The sequence below is a fragment of the Pongo pygmaeus genome, chromosome 6, assembly GCF_028885625.2.
Source record: "Pongo pygmaeus isolate AG05252 chromosome 6, NHGRI_mPonPyg2-v2.0_pri, whole genome shotgun sequence".
In the NCBI taxonomy this organism is placed as follows: Eukaryota; Metazoa; Chordata; class Mammalia; order Primates; family Hominidae; genus Pongo; species Pongo pygmaeus.
The window spans coordinates 59,545,399-59,560,080 of NC_072379.2; the positions used below are offsets into that span (position 1 = coordinate 59,545,399).

Here is a 14,682-nt window from a genome sequence, read left to right on the forward strand (position 1 = left end):
TTTTCTTTTCCTTTTTTTTTCTTTTTTTCTTTTTTGCCATTAGTTGATTTCCTTTGGGGTGTTGGAGGGGGTGGAAAAGGTATTGAGAATGGTCTTTTTAATCTCTTGCAACATTTGGAAAGAGTTAGGGAAATGCTCAGAGGCAGTCGGCCTGGACGGCCTGGGGATCTCATCTGGGAAAGTCAGGCACCCTCCCGTTGAATCTCCTTTGCCTCCCTGTAATAAGAAATGTCTGTTGGCTCCATTTGTACCGGGAGTGTTGGCCTGTCCTCAATTCTGGTTCTTACCCACAGTGTGTGTGGCAGCATGTATACAGGCAACTGGGCACAAGGAAAATAAAGACGGTGGAAATTTGAGTATCCTGGTGTGACATTCCTCTCCCTGATCGCCTTTTACTACCAAATGTCTGCCCCCCCTCCCCCCATCCCCCCAAAAATGCCCTACCTAGTCGAGGAGCAAGTTATCAGGCCCCTGAGGGGGTGAGAAGGTGACTGAGTCAGGAATTGGCTACAATAGAAGCCAGGCTTAAGAAACCAAGGTGGTTGGCTACGTCCTTGTGGGAAGTGGGGACCTGGGTGGTATCTCAGGGCCTGGAATACGGGACTTTATCCCCTCAGACTGACCTCAGCCCTGGAGAGGGCCTTGGGGCCTGAGGTGGCCAACAGGTCAGACCCCAGGCTGCCCTCGCTCACCTCAGGACCGGTAGGCCTGCAGTGGGACCGTCTGGGGGCCCGTGGAGGCTTCAGCAAGAGGGAGCCCGGTCTGGGTTCCAAGGCAGAGCAGACTCCCAGGAGCCTCTAAGGGTGCTTTCTCCCCAGCTTCCAGCTGAGGCTACTTTTTCCCTTTGGGAAAAAAAAAAAGGATGCCGGTTTCGTCTTTGTTTGCTGCCTTTGAACTTCTGCCTTAAAATTGGACATCACCTATAACCTTGAGGAGATGGGCTGAAAGGACAGAGCCCTTTGTTGCCCACCCCACCCTCTCTTCAGCCACCCAGGCAGGGCCAGAGCAGCAGATAGGGTCGCATTTGGAGAGAGGCCCCAGACCCCACTCTGTTTATTTGTTTGTGTGTTTGTCTAACTGGCGCGACTGGGGAAATCGAGCTGAAAGGGGTGTGGGACAGATCCAGAGATGAATGTCTAGGTTGATAGGCAGACACGCAGAGACGAACAAGGGCCCTCCTGGGGGGCAGGGAGGGGGCGGGCTGGGAAGCCTGGGTTTAGGGAAAGTCTTCTTTTGGGATGGTTAAAGATTAACCAAAGTCTCTCAAGTTGCTAGAGAGAGTCTAGCCAGGAGGACTGCTCGCGGGCGGGCGGCGGGCGGGCGCGGGTTTGATTTCTGAGCCCTATAAAAGCCCATCCTCCGATGGCTGTGACAATGTGGTCGTAAACCCGTCCGGGGCCGGCCAATTTGCATATTTGGAATGCGCCGCTATAAACCCGGCTGGGGTTTTGCAGCGATTTCTTAGATGTAAAAATGAGATCTCAATAGCAGCGGGCTGGGCACATCCTCTTGTCTCTCTCCTCTCTCTGCCCGGAGCTGGTTTCCCTCTCTCGGCTCGGGGCTGGAGCTCCGGCCCGACCTAGGCGCGCAGCCGCCACGAGATGGCGCACTTCCGATCAATGTCAAAGCCGCCGGGGAGCCGGGAACTCCAGCGTGATTCTTGGCCTTTGTTTGCTTCTGATACTAAGAGCAGCACGGTACATTATTTCACTTGTCCCGCTCCCCTTCATATCAGAAAAAGGGGGCTCACCCTCAAGAAGTGATTGGTATTGTAATTTAAAGCAACGCGCATTCGCTAGGCCTCGCGAGCGTCGCCGCGCGGAGAAGCCAGCTGCCCCTTGGCAGTGATTTCGGAAATGTGTCAAGGTAAGAGGCCACAAGTTTAGCAATTTCAGTCTGGTGGGGCGGGAGTGGGGAGGTGGCCGATGTCTAAGCAGGGCTCTCGGGAACGTGGCTGGGTTTGTAGGGTGACGCGGTAGGGAGCCCCCACCCCATTGCTCCCGAAGGTTGGAAAGCAGGGGGAGGCCTAAGTAGAAAAGTTGAGGATTTTAGCTCCTTGCGCCAGCATTTCACCCAAGGCGAATCTTTCGATTTTGTAGAAATATACAGAATAGAATGGGCTAGGGATGAGAGGCATCTAGGCGAAAGTGTTTCAGCTGTGCTGGGATAGGGGGTTGTGGGAGGGCAAAAAAAAAAAAAAAAAAAAAAAAAAAGGTGATCGGGGGTTGAGGAAAACAAAGTTTGCATTCTAAACAATGGGGTGGTAGAAGTCTGCAGCCGCTAAGGCAAGCTTATTCCCAGGGGCAGACGTCCTGGAGGTCACTGGTTTCCTACTAGGTGCATCTCTAGGTCTGCCCAGCAGCTTGGAGAAAACCTTTGTTCCGAAAAAGGCCAATTCGGAGAAGTCGTTTGTGATTTTTGAGAGTGCCAGACAAGTCTCTGTGTTGCATACTTGGAGTGCACTGTTATAAACCCAGCTGCAATTTTGCAGCAATTTCTTACATGTGAAAATTAGATCTTTTGTAAAAGATATTTTGCAAATATGCAAAAATGTATTGGTAAATACTAATACTTTTTTTAAAAAGCTGGAACCGAGGATAAATTTTGACGGAGCAATCACTCCATTGGGGTTGTCATCAAACACATTTTAAATGAAAAATTTCCCTTACATTTTGGAGGGTCGATTCAAATTCCCTCTTTCTCCTATATTTAATTTTTTCTACTATTTTTCCATTAGTTTCCCACATCTTTTTCTTTTCCCAAATATACAGTGCGTGGTGAGTGGGGGGAATCCCAGAGAAAGTAGGCACTGCCTGTTTGTTGTGTAAATTTTGCCTATCATAGTTACTAGTCTTTGTTGAAGGCTGGCTCCCAAACTATGCCGGAGCAAAGCAACAAGGCAAGAAATGAGCGCTCACCCAGTGAGCTGCTCTCTGCAGTGGAAGCCCTCCCTACAACGCCAGAGCCGCCTCTAGTTCTAAGGCCAGAGGCGGTTTATTATGAACAAAACTAAGAATATTGCAATTCAAAGGGTGTGTGAAAAGGCCCCAATGCTTCCCTAACAGGGGAAGGGCCATCTCAATGGTTGGATTTAGAAAACTTTAAAAGTATGTTGTTTAGTAATAGATTGCACCTGATAGATTCAAAACAGACACATCAAATATCCCTGAAAATGTTGACATTCTTAAAGATGAATGGGAAAAGAACATCATTGCTTGTGGAAAAATTTTCTAACTATGCATAAATGCGTGGATATGAGAAGCTCTGATTTTTTTTTCTTTTTTTGCTAAAGCCAGATATGTAAAAGCAGCCTTTATTTTTCCTCTGTGGGACTGCAGTCCAACTCCACCGCTGGATAATTCAGAGCCTTGAAAGCATTGAGAGTGCCCTCCAGATACAAATTGTTTACTAGCAGTTTCGATCTCAGGACCTGGTATCTTTTCGTTAGGAACTTGTTTTTCATAATAGCTTATTTCTCATTGCTTACAAGGGCCTACTCAGAAGGAATACCTAGTGAACTGCAGCCTAATCCTTGCTGAAGGGCTTAATCCATGGGCCTGGTGTTTACTTTGGCCCCATAGTGCTGGCGGGTTATTACCCAGGTAGAAATGGGCAATATTTCCTCCTAAATAAAACATGGGCTCTGGAGGTGACTGTGTAACCGCTGCATAAGGCCTGGTTGAGGCAAGCAGGCACTGAAGATTTAGGTCAAAGTTACCCTGAGGGAGAGGGAGAAATTTAGTAGCTGGGAAGAATGGCAAAAAAGAAAGAAGGCAAACGAGCACGAGGGAGGAAAAGTGCTTGAAAGCCGACCCACACTACAATTGAATCGCTTTCTTCATCTCTTGGGGTGGGGAATCTCAGGAAAGCCGAGGCGCTCAATAAGTGGAATATTTTATTGAGAAACCTAACACTTCAGTGTTAAAGTCTAGAGAGCATGGGAGCCTTGGGGGTCGGTCAGGGATGCTGGGGGCTAGGAGATCAACTGAGAGGGCCAAGGAGGCGTTTAACTTGAGCTTCTGCTGCGTTAGTATCCTCTCATTTGAACCAGCAGCAGCTGGCCCGCCTGCAGCCGGCCAGCTCACAGGCAGTGTCTCGCTGCGTTTCCCGCTCAGCAAGCCCTGGTGGGAGTTGGAAGGCAGTCCTGGGCCAGAGAGGGGCTGCCATACACGAGCTTACACACTCTTTTTAAAAGCAAGAAGGAGCTCAAGCCCAACATCCCGTTTGGTTTATTACAAGGGGGAAAAAGTCATGCTAAAAAAACACATCTGGCTCACCACAGAAAGGTCACTGAAGACCCAAGTGCCAATGCCACGGCCTACGAGGCCCATAGCAGGCCTTCCAGCTCCTCTACTCTTCAGCTGGGGCAGCCTTTTGTAGCAGATGTAATACAAACTGACTTTTGTAACCTTGGTTGGCACGTGCAGGTCCCTGGATTCTATTCAGCCTAGAAGCCCATTTGGCTGCCCTACAGGGCCCTGACCCGAGCTGTCTGCCGCAGGGCACCCAGCTTGTCTTACCAGCCAAATTGGCAGGGCCCCCAAGTCCCAGGACACTGGGGGACTCTGGAGGACCCAAGGAAAAGACTGAGGGGTGTGTCAACTCCTTTGAAATGATGGATCAAACTGTGGGAATATACAGATATGCATTTTTCACAGAATGAGTCAAAACTTAGATTTTCCAGAAGGGTCCTGTCTCCCTAAAAGGTTAGGAAAGATAGGTTAAGATCATTGTCTTTTACTTTATTTGTATGGCCTCCACTATCTCAAACATATACTGGACCTTCCCAGATGTCGGCCTGGGAAGTTGCTTTCTGCATTTAGCCTGGAGAGGCATGACTCTAGGCCCAAGTCCTGGCCCACTGACCTGCTACGGCTCATTATCCATGAGGAAACCTCGAAGCTCTTGCGACCCACTTCCCAAATGACACAGCTTTTCTGAGAGGCATGGGCAGTGCTGAAGAGCAAAGCTTCCTTCCTAGGCAGTCCCCAGGTCTGTGGCATTTCCAGGTGGCATTGCTAAGGGCAACAGTCCCAGCCAGTTCCACCCGTCTGGTGAGCAGAGTAAGGACCAGGCAGATCCGGGAAGCTAAAGATAGGGCCACTGGCTGCGGTGCTCTGAAGCTTTTCTGCACTCAGGTTCGTCCGTCTCATGGGCCTAGCAGGTAGAGAATTTGCCTTGGCCTTGGGCGCAGGAGCATGCGAAGAGCGAAGGAGAGTTAATGATCTCTCGGCACAGACCCTGTCTTGATTCCTCTAAGCCGCTGCTGCAGCTTCAAGACCCTGTCAGGCTGGAGAGAACTGGCTTTCTTATTCTCTCTCCCCTCCTGTTTCTCTCTCTCTTTTCTCTCCCTCTGTCCGTCTCTCCTTCTATCTCTCTCTTTTTCTCTCCATCCTCCTCCTCGGCACCCTGATGCTCAGTCCTCAAGGCCGGGTCACCGTGGGGCGCCGAGGTTGAAGTGGCTGGAGTGCCGCGCTAGCGGTGGAGCGGCCTTCTGGGCCCGGAGCTCGGAGCAGCCACGGCCCGCAGCGACCGCAGCTGCTTGAATCTCAGAAGCCAGAGCTGGAGCTCTACCTAGACAGCTCTCTCTGCGCTTTCAGGGTCCTCTCAGGCTCGTCTTCCACCTTGGGCTGGATTCACACTGGGAGGAAGGAGGCGAAGTGCCGCGTATGACCCGGATGCAAGAGTCTTTCCCAGCTGAAGGCATCGGCCTGAGCCGTCTATTTCCTAGGATGCCGGCGTTCAGTAATGCCAGCTCCGACTGGAGCCGGAGGGGCGGGCAGGCCTGGAGTATCCTGGAGACCTGTAGCCCACAGGCCAGGTCCAAGGCAGCGACCTCCCGGGCTCCACTGGATCTGGCCGGAAAAAGTTGCATTTCCTGAGACTAGCATGAGGCTCACACTTGGGAGCTAGCACCCCAGGCCGACCATTTCCAGTTGGCTAAAACAGAGCCCGTGAGCCTGCTGAGCAAAGGGCCTGGCCTCCACATGCTCTTATAACAGGACCAGGAACCCAGCCCGGCCTTGCAGGGAAGGGATTTCCTCACCGGGGCCTCGTTAAAATGCACACACTACAGGAGCAAGGACTGCCCTAGCTGAGGGTATGGGAGGGAGGGGAAGAGGGGAGGGGACAGAGAGGCAGGAGTGTAGTGACACTGGTTCTTGTTGTAGCCTCCAGGAGCATATGAGTGCCAAAGCTAACAGGAGAGCAGGAACATAAGGCAGCAGAGGTGTACACCGGGCACACCCCTCCAAGTCTCTCACTTTGGGCCAGCCAAGGACCCCAGGGCCAGCACTTTACTTCCCCGAAATGACTGTGGGCTTAGAGTCTTCCCTAGGTCATGAGGGGATGCTTGAATCTGGCTCTGGCCTTGGGAGTGGGAGTGGGGCCGTCTTTCCATCAAGGCTGGCAGCCGCTTCCCACCCCCAGTCCTGCCAGCCCACCAAAGTCCACTGACAGGAGTTGTAGAGAAGGCAAGCTAGGTGAGCACAACACCAGAGGAGAAGATCCTAACTGGATCAACGGACTAGGGGAGAAAAGTGTTGGGGGTTAGGGGCTAGGGAACAACCACTGCATTTTGGGGAAAAATGTGGGATACTGGAAGTAGATACTGGATACTGGAAGTAGAGGCAAGTCAGCTTCCAGTTCACTCTGGGCTCCTGACACTCTGAGAATCCTGACGGCCATAGGGCCAGGTTCGCCACTTTTAGGGAGGCAGAATTCAGACAAGGGGCCAGCTCCAGATCCAGAGCTGAATGGGAAGCGCGTGAGTCCCCGACATGGCCCCTTCAGTGGTCAGAGTACACCGGGGACTAGTGGCAGCTTCTGCCACAGGGATGGTGAGCACCCAAGGCAGACTGGGCACGCACCATAAACACCCCACTTGTTAACTGCGCGGGGCCCAAGGGCGCTTCTAACGGACCCCGGTATGGGGCTCACGTCCGGGTAGGGGCGGGGCGAGCCCAATGGCCAGGCCCCCCACCAGCCACGTTGGGGCAGCCCCCACAGCTCCTGGCCTTCGGGCCAAGGTGTCGGGCGTGCGTCTCCTGGCCCATCAATACAGATTACATATTTATATCAATCGCGGGCTCTGAGGGCGCCCTCGGAGAGCGGCCCCGCGCCTACGAAACCAAACTGGGAGTGGTCGCGCGGAAACTCTGGCTCGGGATTGGCTGCGGGCGCCCGCCGCGGTGCGGGGGGATTGCTAATCGTATTCAGCATGTTTTGCACAAGAAATGTCAGCCAGAAAGGGCTATCTGCTCCCTTCGCCAAATTATCCCACAACAATGTCATGCTCGGAGAGCCCCGCCGCGAACTCTTTTTTGGTCGACTCGCTCATCAGCTCGGGCAGAGGCGAGGCAGGCGGCGGTGGCGGTGGCGCGGGGGGCGGCGGAGGTGGCGGTTACTACGCCCACGGCGGGGTCTACCTGCCGCCCGCCGCCGACCTGCCCTACGGGCTGCAGAGCTGCGGGCTCTTCCCTGCGCTGGGCGGCAAGCGCAATGAGGCAGCGTCGCCGGGCGGCGGTGGCGGGGTTCTAGGTCCCGGGGCGCACGGCTACGGGCCCGCGCCCATAGACCTGTGGCTAGACGCGCCCCGGTCCTGCCGGATGGAGCCGCCTGAGGGGCCGCCGCCGCCACCCCAGCAGCAGCCGCCGCCCCCGCCGCAACCACCCCAACCCCCGCCGCAGGCCACCTCGTGCTCTTTCGCTCAGAACATCAAAGAAGAGAGCTCCTACTGCCTCTACGACTCGGCGGACAAATGCCCCAAAGGCTCGGCCACCGCTGCCGAACTGGCTCCCTTCCCGCGGGGCCCGCCGCCGGACGGCTGCGCCCTGGGCGCCTCCAGCGGGGTGCCAGTGCCTGGCTACTTCCGCCTTTCTCAGGCCTACGGCACGGCCAAGGGCTATGGCAGCGGCGGCGGCGGCGCGCAGCAACTCGGGGCTGGCCCGTTCCCCGCGCAGCCCCCGGGGCGCGGTTTCGATCCACCGCCCGCGCTAGCCTCCGGCTCGGCCGATGCGGCCCGGAAGGAGCGAGCCCTCGATTCGCCGCCGCCCCCCACGCTGGCTTGCGGCAGCGGCGGGGGCTCGCAGGGCGACGAGGAGGCGCACGCGTCGTCCTCGGCCGCGGAGGAGCTCTCCCCGGCCCCTTCCGAGAGCAGCAAAGCCTCGCCGGAGAAGGACTCCCTGGGTAAGCAGGGCTGCAGAGGGCTGCAGTCAGGCGGGCAGACAGGCAGACGCAAGGAGGAGAAGGATAAGAAAACTAGGAGCCCGCGCAGCAGCAGGCCGGCCTTGGCCCAAGCTGCAGGCAGGCTGACCTTGTGAACTTGCTTTTTAATATTTGGGCGTGGGGACGCAGTAAAATTCATGTCCGGCTTAGCGCCCCACAGCAAGAAGTCCTCGGCGCTGGCCTCAGCTCCCCCTGATTAGGGTCGAGGACACCAGCGAGCAGGCCTCCTGTGCACTCTTTCCTGTGGCCGGGAGCACCCAGAGCCCTGGTCCCTGCCCAGCCTGCGCGGCGCGGCCCACGCGGGGGGAGGGGGAGGGAGGGAAAGTAGCTCGCCCGCAGATAGCGCGGATGTTTGTAAGGCATCCAAAATAAGCAGCCGCCAGCGCCAATAAATAAGCCCATTAACCGGCGAAGTTCGAGTTTACGATCCCCCATGCTTTTTTCAAAGTTGCTGAGGGGCGGGAATCTTCGTTGCGGGAAGAAGAAAAGGCAAATCCGGCCTGGAAGCTGGGGGCCCTGAGCTGAGAGCCAAAGAAGGGCTATTTCGCTTCCCCTGGACCTCGGAATCGCCCAGCTATCTACCCCTGGCTCCTGGAGAAACTTGAGGGAGGGCCCTTGACCCCCGAATCGGTTTTTCCTGCCTTCCCCATTGGACCAATGATGACCTTCTTTCTCCCCTTATCGAGTCTTGGGCAATCAGGGCCTTGGGGTGAGACAGCCAAGCTGCCTGGCCTACCTTCCAAGAAAGCACCCCGTGCTCCTAGCCTGGGGGCTACAGGAAATGCTTGTCTGCCATATGGCAAGAAGCAAAGAAAAGCGTTAAGTTCAAGATGTACAGCCTGCCCTCCCAGGCCTTTCCTTCTGCAAGCATCTACGGCTTAGTGCTAAAACAGGTGTTTGGAAAAGTGGGGGAAATGTAAATTGGAAGGGTCATGCAGATTGAAGGCCCACTCAATTTTTATCATGACTGTTGGAGGAACTGCTTGCTCTCAGCAAGCCAAAAACGGGGGCACGACTCTCTTCTCTGTGACTTGGGACATCTGTCTTATGGGAGAAACCGAGGCAATTCACCCCCGCGGGCAGCCCGTGTGGCCTCGACTTAATCATCCCCTCTTTATTCTCTTACATGCCAGGCAATTCCAAAGGTGAAAACGCAGCCAACTGGCTCACCGCAAAGAGTGGTCGGAAGAAGCGCTGCCCCTACACGAAGCACCAGACACTGGAGCTGGAGAAGGAGTTTCTGTTCAACATGTACCTTACTCGAGAGCGGCGCCTAGAGATTAGCCGCAGCGTCCACCTCACGGACAGACAAGTGAAAATCTGGTTTCAGAACCGCAGGATGAAACTGAAGAAAATGAATAGAGAAAACCGGATCCGGGAGCTCACAGCCAACTTTAATTTTTCCTGATGAATCTCCAGGCGACGCAGTTTTTTCACTTTCCGAGCGCTGGTCCCCTCTCTCTGTCTTCAGCCTCTGCCCAGGAACTCGCACCTGTGCTGGAGCCCTGTTCCTCCCTCCTACACTCGCCATCTCCTGGGCCGTTACATCTGTGCAGGGCTGGTTTGTTCTGACTTTTTGTTTCTTTGTGTCTGCTTGGTGCTGGTTTATTTGTTGTTTTCTGGGAGAAAAAGCCATATCGTGCTAAAATTCTATAGAGATAGATATTGTCCTAAGTGTCAAGTCGTGACTGGGCTGGGTTTGCTGTCTTGGGGTCCCACTGCTCGAAATGGCCCCTGTCTTCGGCTGAGCTGGTTTCCTGCCCAGCCTGGGGCAAACCTAGCCGGAAGGCCGAGGTCCCATTGTTGGCGCTGAGGTGTCTGGCCTGAGGTCAATGGTGCAAAGGAGCCGACACCGGGCATGTCTGCCTGGAGTGCTGTGCTGTGTTTAATCAGGGGATACAGGCCCCTGGGTTTCTTTTTTCTTTCTTCCTTTCTTCCTTGGCCGAGAGAAGGGCTTACAGGCATGGACACGCAGGTTGGCAAACGGGCTTGACTTTGGCTGATTTAAAAAGTGAGAAAGAAAGTAAAAAAGATTAATTTTTCCTTCCTCTGTAAGATATCCCAGCTTTAAAAAGAAAAAAAAATAAAAAGAATTACCAAGAGAAGGGGACTTCTCTTCCAGTTTCTGTAAGGTCTTACATTGCCTGACTAAAATGTTTCATTTACCTCTAAATTTCCATATCCTTCTGGCTGTAGATAAATAATGTAGTTTTTTTTATGCATTTGGAATTAGTGGATTTTTTTTGTCATTAAAATTGTTACCACTGGTAACGTGACAAGCACACCACAATTCTCCCTATCTTGTGAAGTTGTTTTTTTAAATCACCTTGAACAAAAAGTTTTTTTTGTTGTTGTTTTTGCTTTCTGAAATTCACAGAAGCCTAGGAGGACTGGGGTAAGCGGAATAAACTAGAGAAGGGAGACATTGTTTGGATTTCCTTTATACTGTGAAGTTACATGCATAAAAGGGTCAAACCTGTAGATGCAGAAAAAGAAAAAAACTATAAATACAAATCTGTATAAATGTCTATTATTATGAAGAATTGCCAATCTTGTTTTAAGCAAATGCATTCTATCATTATTATAAATGTTAGTTCTAGCTCTATTTACTTCTAATCTTAAATCAGAATAAATTAATATTGTATTGCTGCTGTGCGTGGAAAAAGACGATGTTTATGTTCGTATAGAATAAAAGCTGTGGAATGAAGCTTTTTAATTTTACCTCTTTTTTGACTTATCTTCACCTTCCACTTTATCCCGTTCACCACTTTTACAACAGGAGGACTAACCCGAGCCCCCTGCAATTACTTTAGGCATCTATTTAAATATTACCTAGACGGTCGTAATTTGTCTGGGCCCTATAGCCCTGGTGCCGTAAGGTTTGTCGGCTTTTGTTCAGTTTTATGGCTTGCTAGTATATCTGGATTGTGGCTGTCTTGGACCAGTGATTTCAGTTGAGAGGGGAGCTGCATAGACAGAGGAAGCCAAACAGGATTTCTTTCGGGAGCTCCAGGGAGGCTTGCAGAGGCCGGTTATTTTGCGGGTGTCTGGGTCTCAGATGACCCTCAATCTGAATCGGGGAGCAGGCCTGGCTCACAGCGCATCTCTAGCCGCTGAAGGCAGCCGTTAGGTGGACCCGGGCTGAACTGCATGGGGGCCTCCCCCTCCCCTAGTACGGCCTCCCCCACCTGGCGGCCCTCCTTAGGGCCACGCGTTTCCTGCTTGCCAGAGTTGTGGGGTGGGGGGTGGGGGCGCTAGGGGGAGGGGGCGCAGGAGCGCGCGCCCCGGCGGGCGGGCAGCTAGGAGGGAGAGTGGGGAGAGCGAGAGGCAGAAGGCCGGGGCCGGACAGGGAGCTGGGATCTGTACCGTCCCTAGCGCTTTAGAGCCTTCCACGGCTACCGCCGCTTGGCGCCGGCTCGCTGGGCTGCAAGATTTGGGAAAGCAGCGCGCACACTGCTTCTTGGAGCTGCTCTCGTCTCGCCTGCTACTCGCCTTTATTCCTCTCTCCCTGCCTTTCCTCCCTCTCTTTTCCTCCTTCTCCCTCCCAGGCATACCTTACTGGGGCCTGTGGCTTCCCCTTCCTTGACGCATTTGCGGCCGCCTGGGGCACTCCATTGCAGCGGCGGGCGCAGGTTGCCTAGGGGCTGGGCTGGGCCAGGCGCGATCGCAGGGTTCTCTCCTTGGCTGCGGCGGCGGCGGCGGAGGCGGCGGCGGCGGCGGGCGATGCAGCCCTGCGCGGGCAGCACCAGAACTGGTCGGTGATTTAGGTAGTTTCCTGTTGTTGGGATCCACCTTTCTCTCGACAGCACGACACTGCCTTCATTACTTCAGTTGAAATCGTCTCCAGGTACCTCTGAGCGCGGGGGTCGGGCCGGGCGGGGCATCACAGCCCTGGTCGTGCCAGGCCTGCGGTGACAACCTCGGCTTTCCCTGCGCAGGAGCCTCGTGTCTTTCTCCGTAGGGCTTTGCCAGACGGCCGGCTTTCCCCTTCCACCACACACCTCCACCTGACCACAGCAGGTAGGGTTAGGTTGGCTGCTCCTTCGCGAACGCCGGGGGCGTGGTAGGAATTCTGGGCCTTGGGCCATTCAAGGTCAGGGGCGCGCGCTTCCATCCTGAGCCTCCCACTGGAGGCCTGCGCCTGCCCAGGGACCTCCTGCCATTCTCTTGTAAGGCTGGAACACACACACACACACACAAACCCTAGTCCCGGGTGTGAGCTCAGGAAAGAACTTTCTTCCAGTGGAGACTCAGGCTGGACTAGGAAGGATAGGGCAGGCTGGGATCCTGGCCTTGTCACTTACCCTTCTCTCTGTAAGCTCTGCCGCTGCTAGGAGTCGCCTCTGTCTCTTTTCTTCCTTCTTTTCCCTGTCTTCCCTTCCTCTTTTATCTCTTCTTTCTTTTTTCTTCTTTCCTTTGCTCCTTCCTGCTTTCTTTTCTTCCGTTTGTCTTTTTTTCATCTTCCGTCTCTGCCAGATTCTATCTCACCTCCTTATCTCCTTCCCAAAGCATCCTTGGGGAGGGGCCCAGGGCTGGCTTCAGGAGAGCCTAGGGGGTCTCACTTTCCTCTGCGGCTCAAGTAGAGGTTGGGAAGTCTGCCGAGGAAGGGCCCGCGTGGCGCGGCTGCCGAGGGCGGTGGGTTTGGGCTTGGTGTGTTTCTGTGCAGACAAGGCCTCGGTTATGATCACGACCGGATGGCGGCGGCCTTGCGTTTCTTCTCCGCCTGTCGCTAACGGCTGACTAGGAGATCTGATTAGGGGGCATTCGCTGCAGCTTTGTGTGCCCATATCGAGGGCAGGGAGGCCTTCACCAGCCTCACTGGGGACTGGAGCTGAGGCCCAACCAGCCTCGCTGGAGCCTGGCCATTCGTTGGGAAGCTCTTAGCCGGCTCTTCCCGGCCTGCCGGTCACAGCTTGGGGTTTGACCCCATTGAGGGAGACTGGCTAGGGCAAAGCTTGACTGCTTGCTTGCTAGTGGCTTCCATTAGGTACAAAATATGTTCCATACCTTTGTGCAGCTGGGTGCTGGAGAAGGGGACCCTTCCAAGAGCCAGTATGTTTTAAATAGGCAAAAAGAATCCCAAATTCCAGAGCCATTGATATAAACTTGAATCATCGTTCCAAATTGTAGTCTACAGATGGGAGCCAGTCTGACCATTTTCACTACAGAAAACAGAAAACAAATTATCTCTCCCTATTCCCAACACACACAGTTACAGATTCGTGCCCACAAAGCTGTTTCCTTTCCCTGCCTGGACTGGAGGCCCAGGAACTCTTTCGTTGCATAGCCACCGACCTGCTGTCTGAAAGGACCACACACCCCATTCCCTTCAACTCCTCCCTGCCATTTTCTGGACCAGGGTATTGGATTTATTTCAGAGATCACAGTTTTAGAAATCTCAGTCGAGAAGGGGCGGTTTTAAATTATACTCATTTATTATTTCTTTATGCATATGCAATAACTTTCACTTCGAAAATAAAAGCAGACAAAAAAGTCAGAATATTCTGGCTCCAAAACTTTGGCTGAAGGAAGACAATATTTGGTTTTCTGATTTTTCTCCCCTTTCAAGGCACCAGTAACATCTGCTTAACACTCAAAGCCTGCTAATTGTTCAGTAATTCTCTTATTTTGGGGCTAAGTCTGTTTAAAGGAACAGCTTTGTTACTTAAAAAATACTAAAATAATCAGTGTCTTCTCTGGCATAGAACGTGGAAAAGGCATCCAGACATGCCCAGACCATTTGCAGACACTTAAAATTAGGAGCCAGAGTTTCCTCCAGGGTTAATTTTTTAAATGAAAATCTCAGAGGCCTGGCGGACTGCGGGGTATTTAGGACACGGTGGACTGTGTTGGGGGTGGGCATGACCTAGAGAAATTTATGGGGCAAGGAAAATATTAGGGGGAGGGAGATGAGGCGGACAGGACGGGGCCATGTCTCAGTTCATCGTGTCAGCCACTTCCCTCTTCCAGGCGCGCGTGCAGGAAGGGGCACCCAGTCGGTATCCGCGCGGCTTGGCAGCCTCGCTGGTATTTGGGAGTCCCAGCCGGAAGTGTGTCAGGGTGTTTGAGGGGGGGATTACTGGAACTGCTGGTGAGCATGAAGGCAAAAAAGAGAGAGAGAGAGAGAGATGGAAGCGCCCGAGGCCGCCAGCCTCGCCGCCGGGGAAGTGGGCTAATGAAAAACACACTGTTGCAGGCACAGTATCCACACGTGAATTTGATTACCCCTTTTGTAGGAGTCGCTGCTTTCTGTTAGGAATTGGGGGCAGGGGGAGTTTCCTTCCAATTAACGGAGTGGCTGCGACCTTTTAATTTACCCCCAACGGGTGAGAAATAAACTTCCCCAACGTGGCCAGGCCCAGGAATGGGACTGGAGTCGATGCCCTTGTGCCCCTCCCCGTTCTAATTTCCAGCCCTGGCCTTGAGTTGTGGCTGCCTCTCTTTGGGCCTTGTACC

General features: G+C 53.6%; 1 protein-coding gene and 1 long non-coding RNA gene across 2 annotated transcripts; one reads left to right on the forward strand and one right to left on the reverse strand.

Annotated features, from left to right (window-relative positions):
* Positions 1-3,854: 3,854 nt before the first annotated feature.
* On the reverse strand, positions 3,855-11,912 carry LOC134739852 (uncharacterized). The gene is made up of 2 exons (XR_010126903.1): positions 11,781-11,912; positions 3,855-10,225 (listed from the first exon to the last, which is right to left on the reverse strand). It is a non-coding gene; the product is annotated as an uncharacterized LOC134739852 (long non-coding RNA).
* HOXA10 (homeobox A10) lies at positions 6,990-10,933 on the forward strand. Its single transcript, XM_054496228.2, has 2 exons — positions 6,990-8,187; positions 9,360-10,933. The coding sequence occupies exons 1-2, from the start codon at positions 7,236-7,238 to the stop codon at positions 9,632-9,634; spliced, it is 1,227 nt and encodes a 408-aa protein (XP_054352203.1). The 5' UTR covers positions 6,990-7,235; the 3' UTR covers positions 9,635-10,933.
* Positions 11,913-14,682: the final 2,770 nt, after the last annotated feature.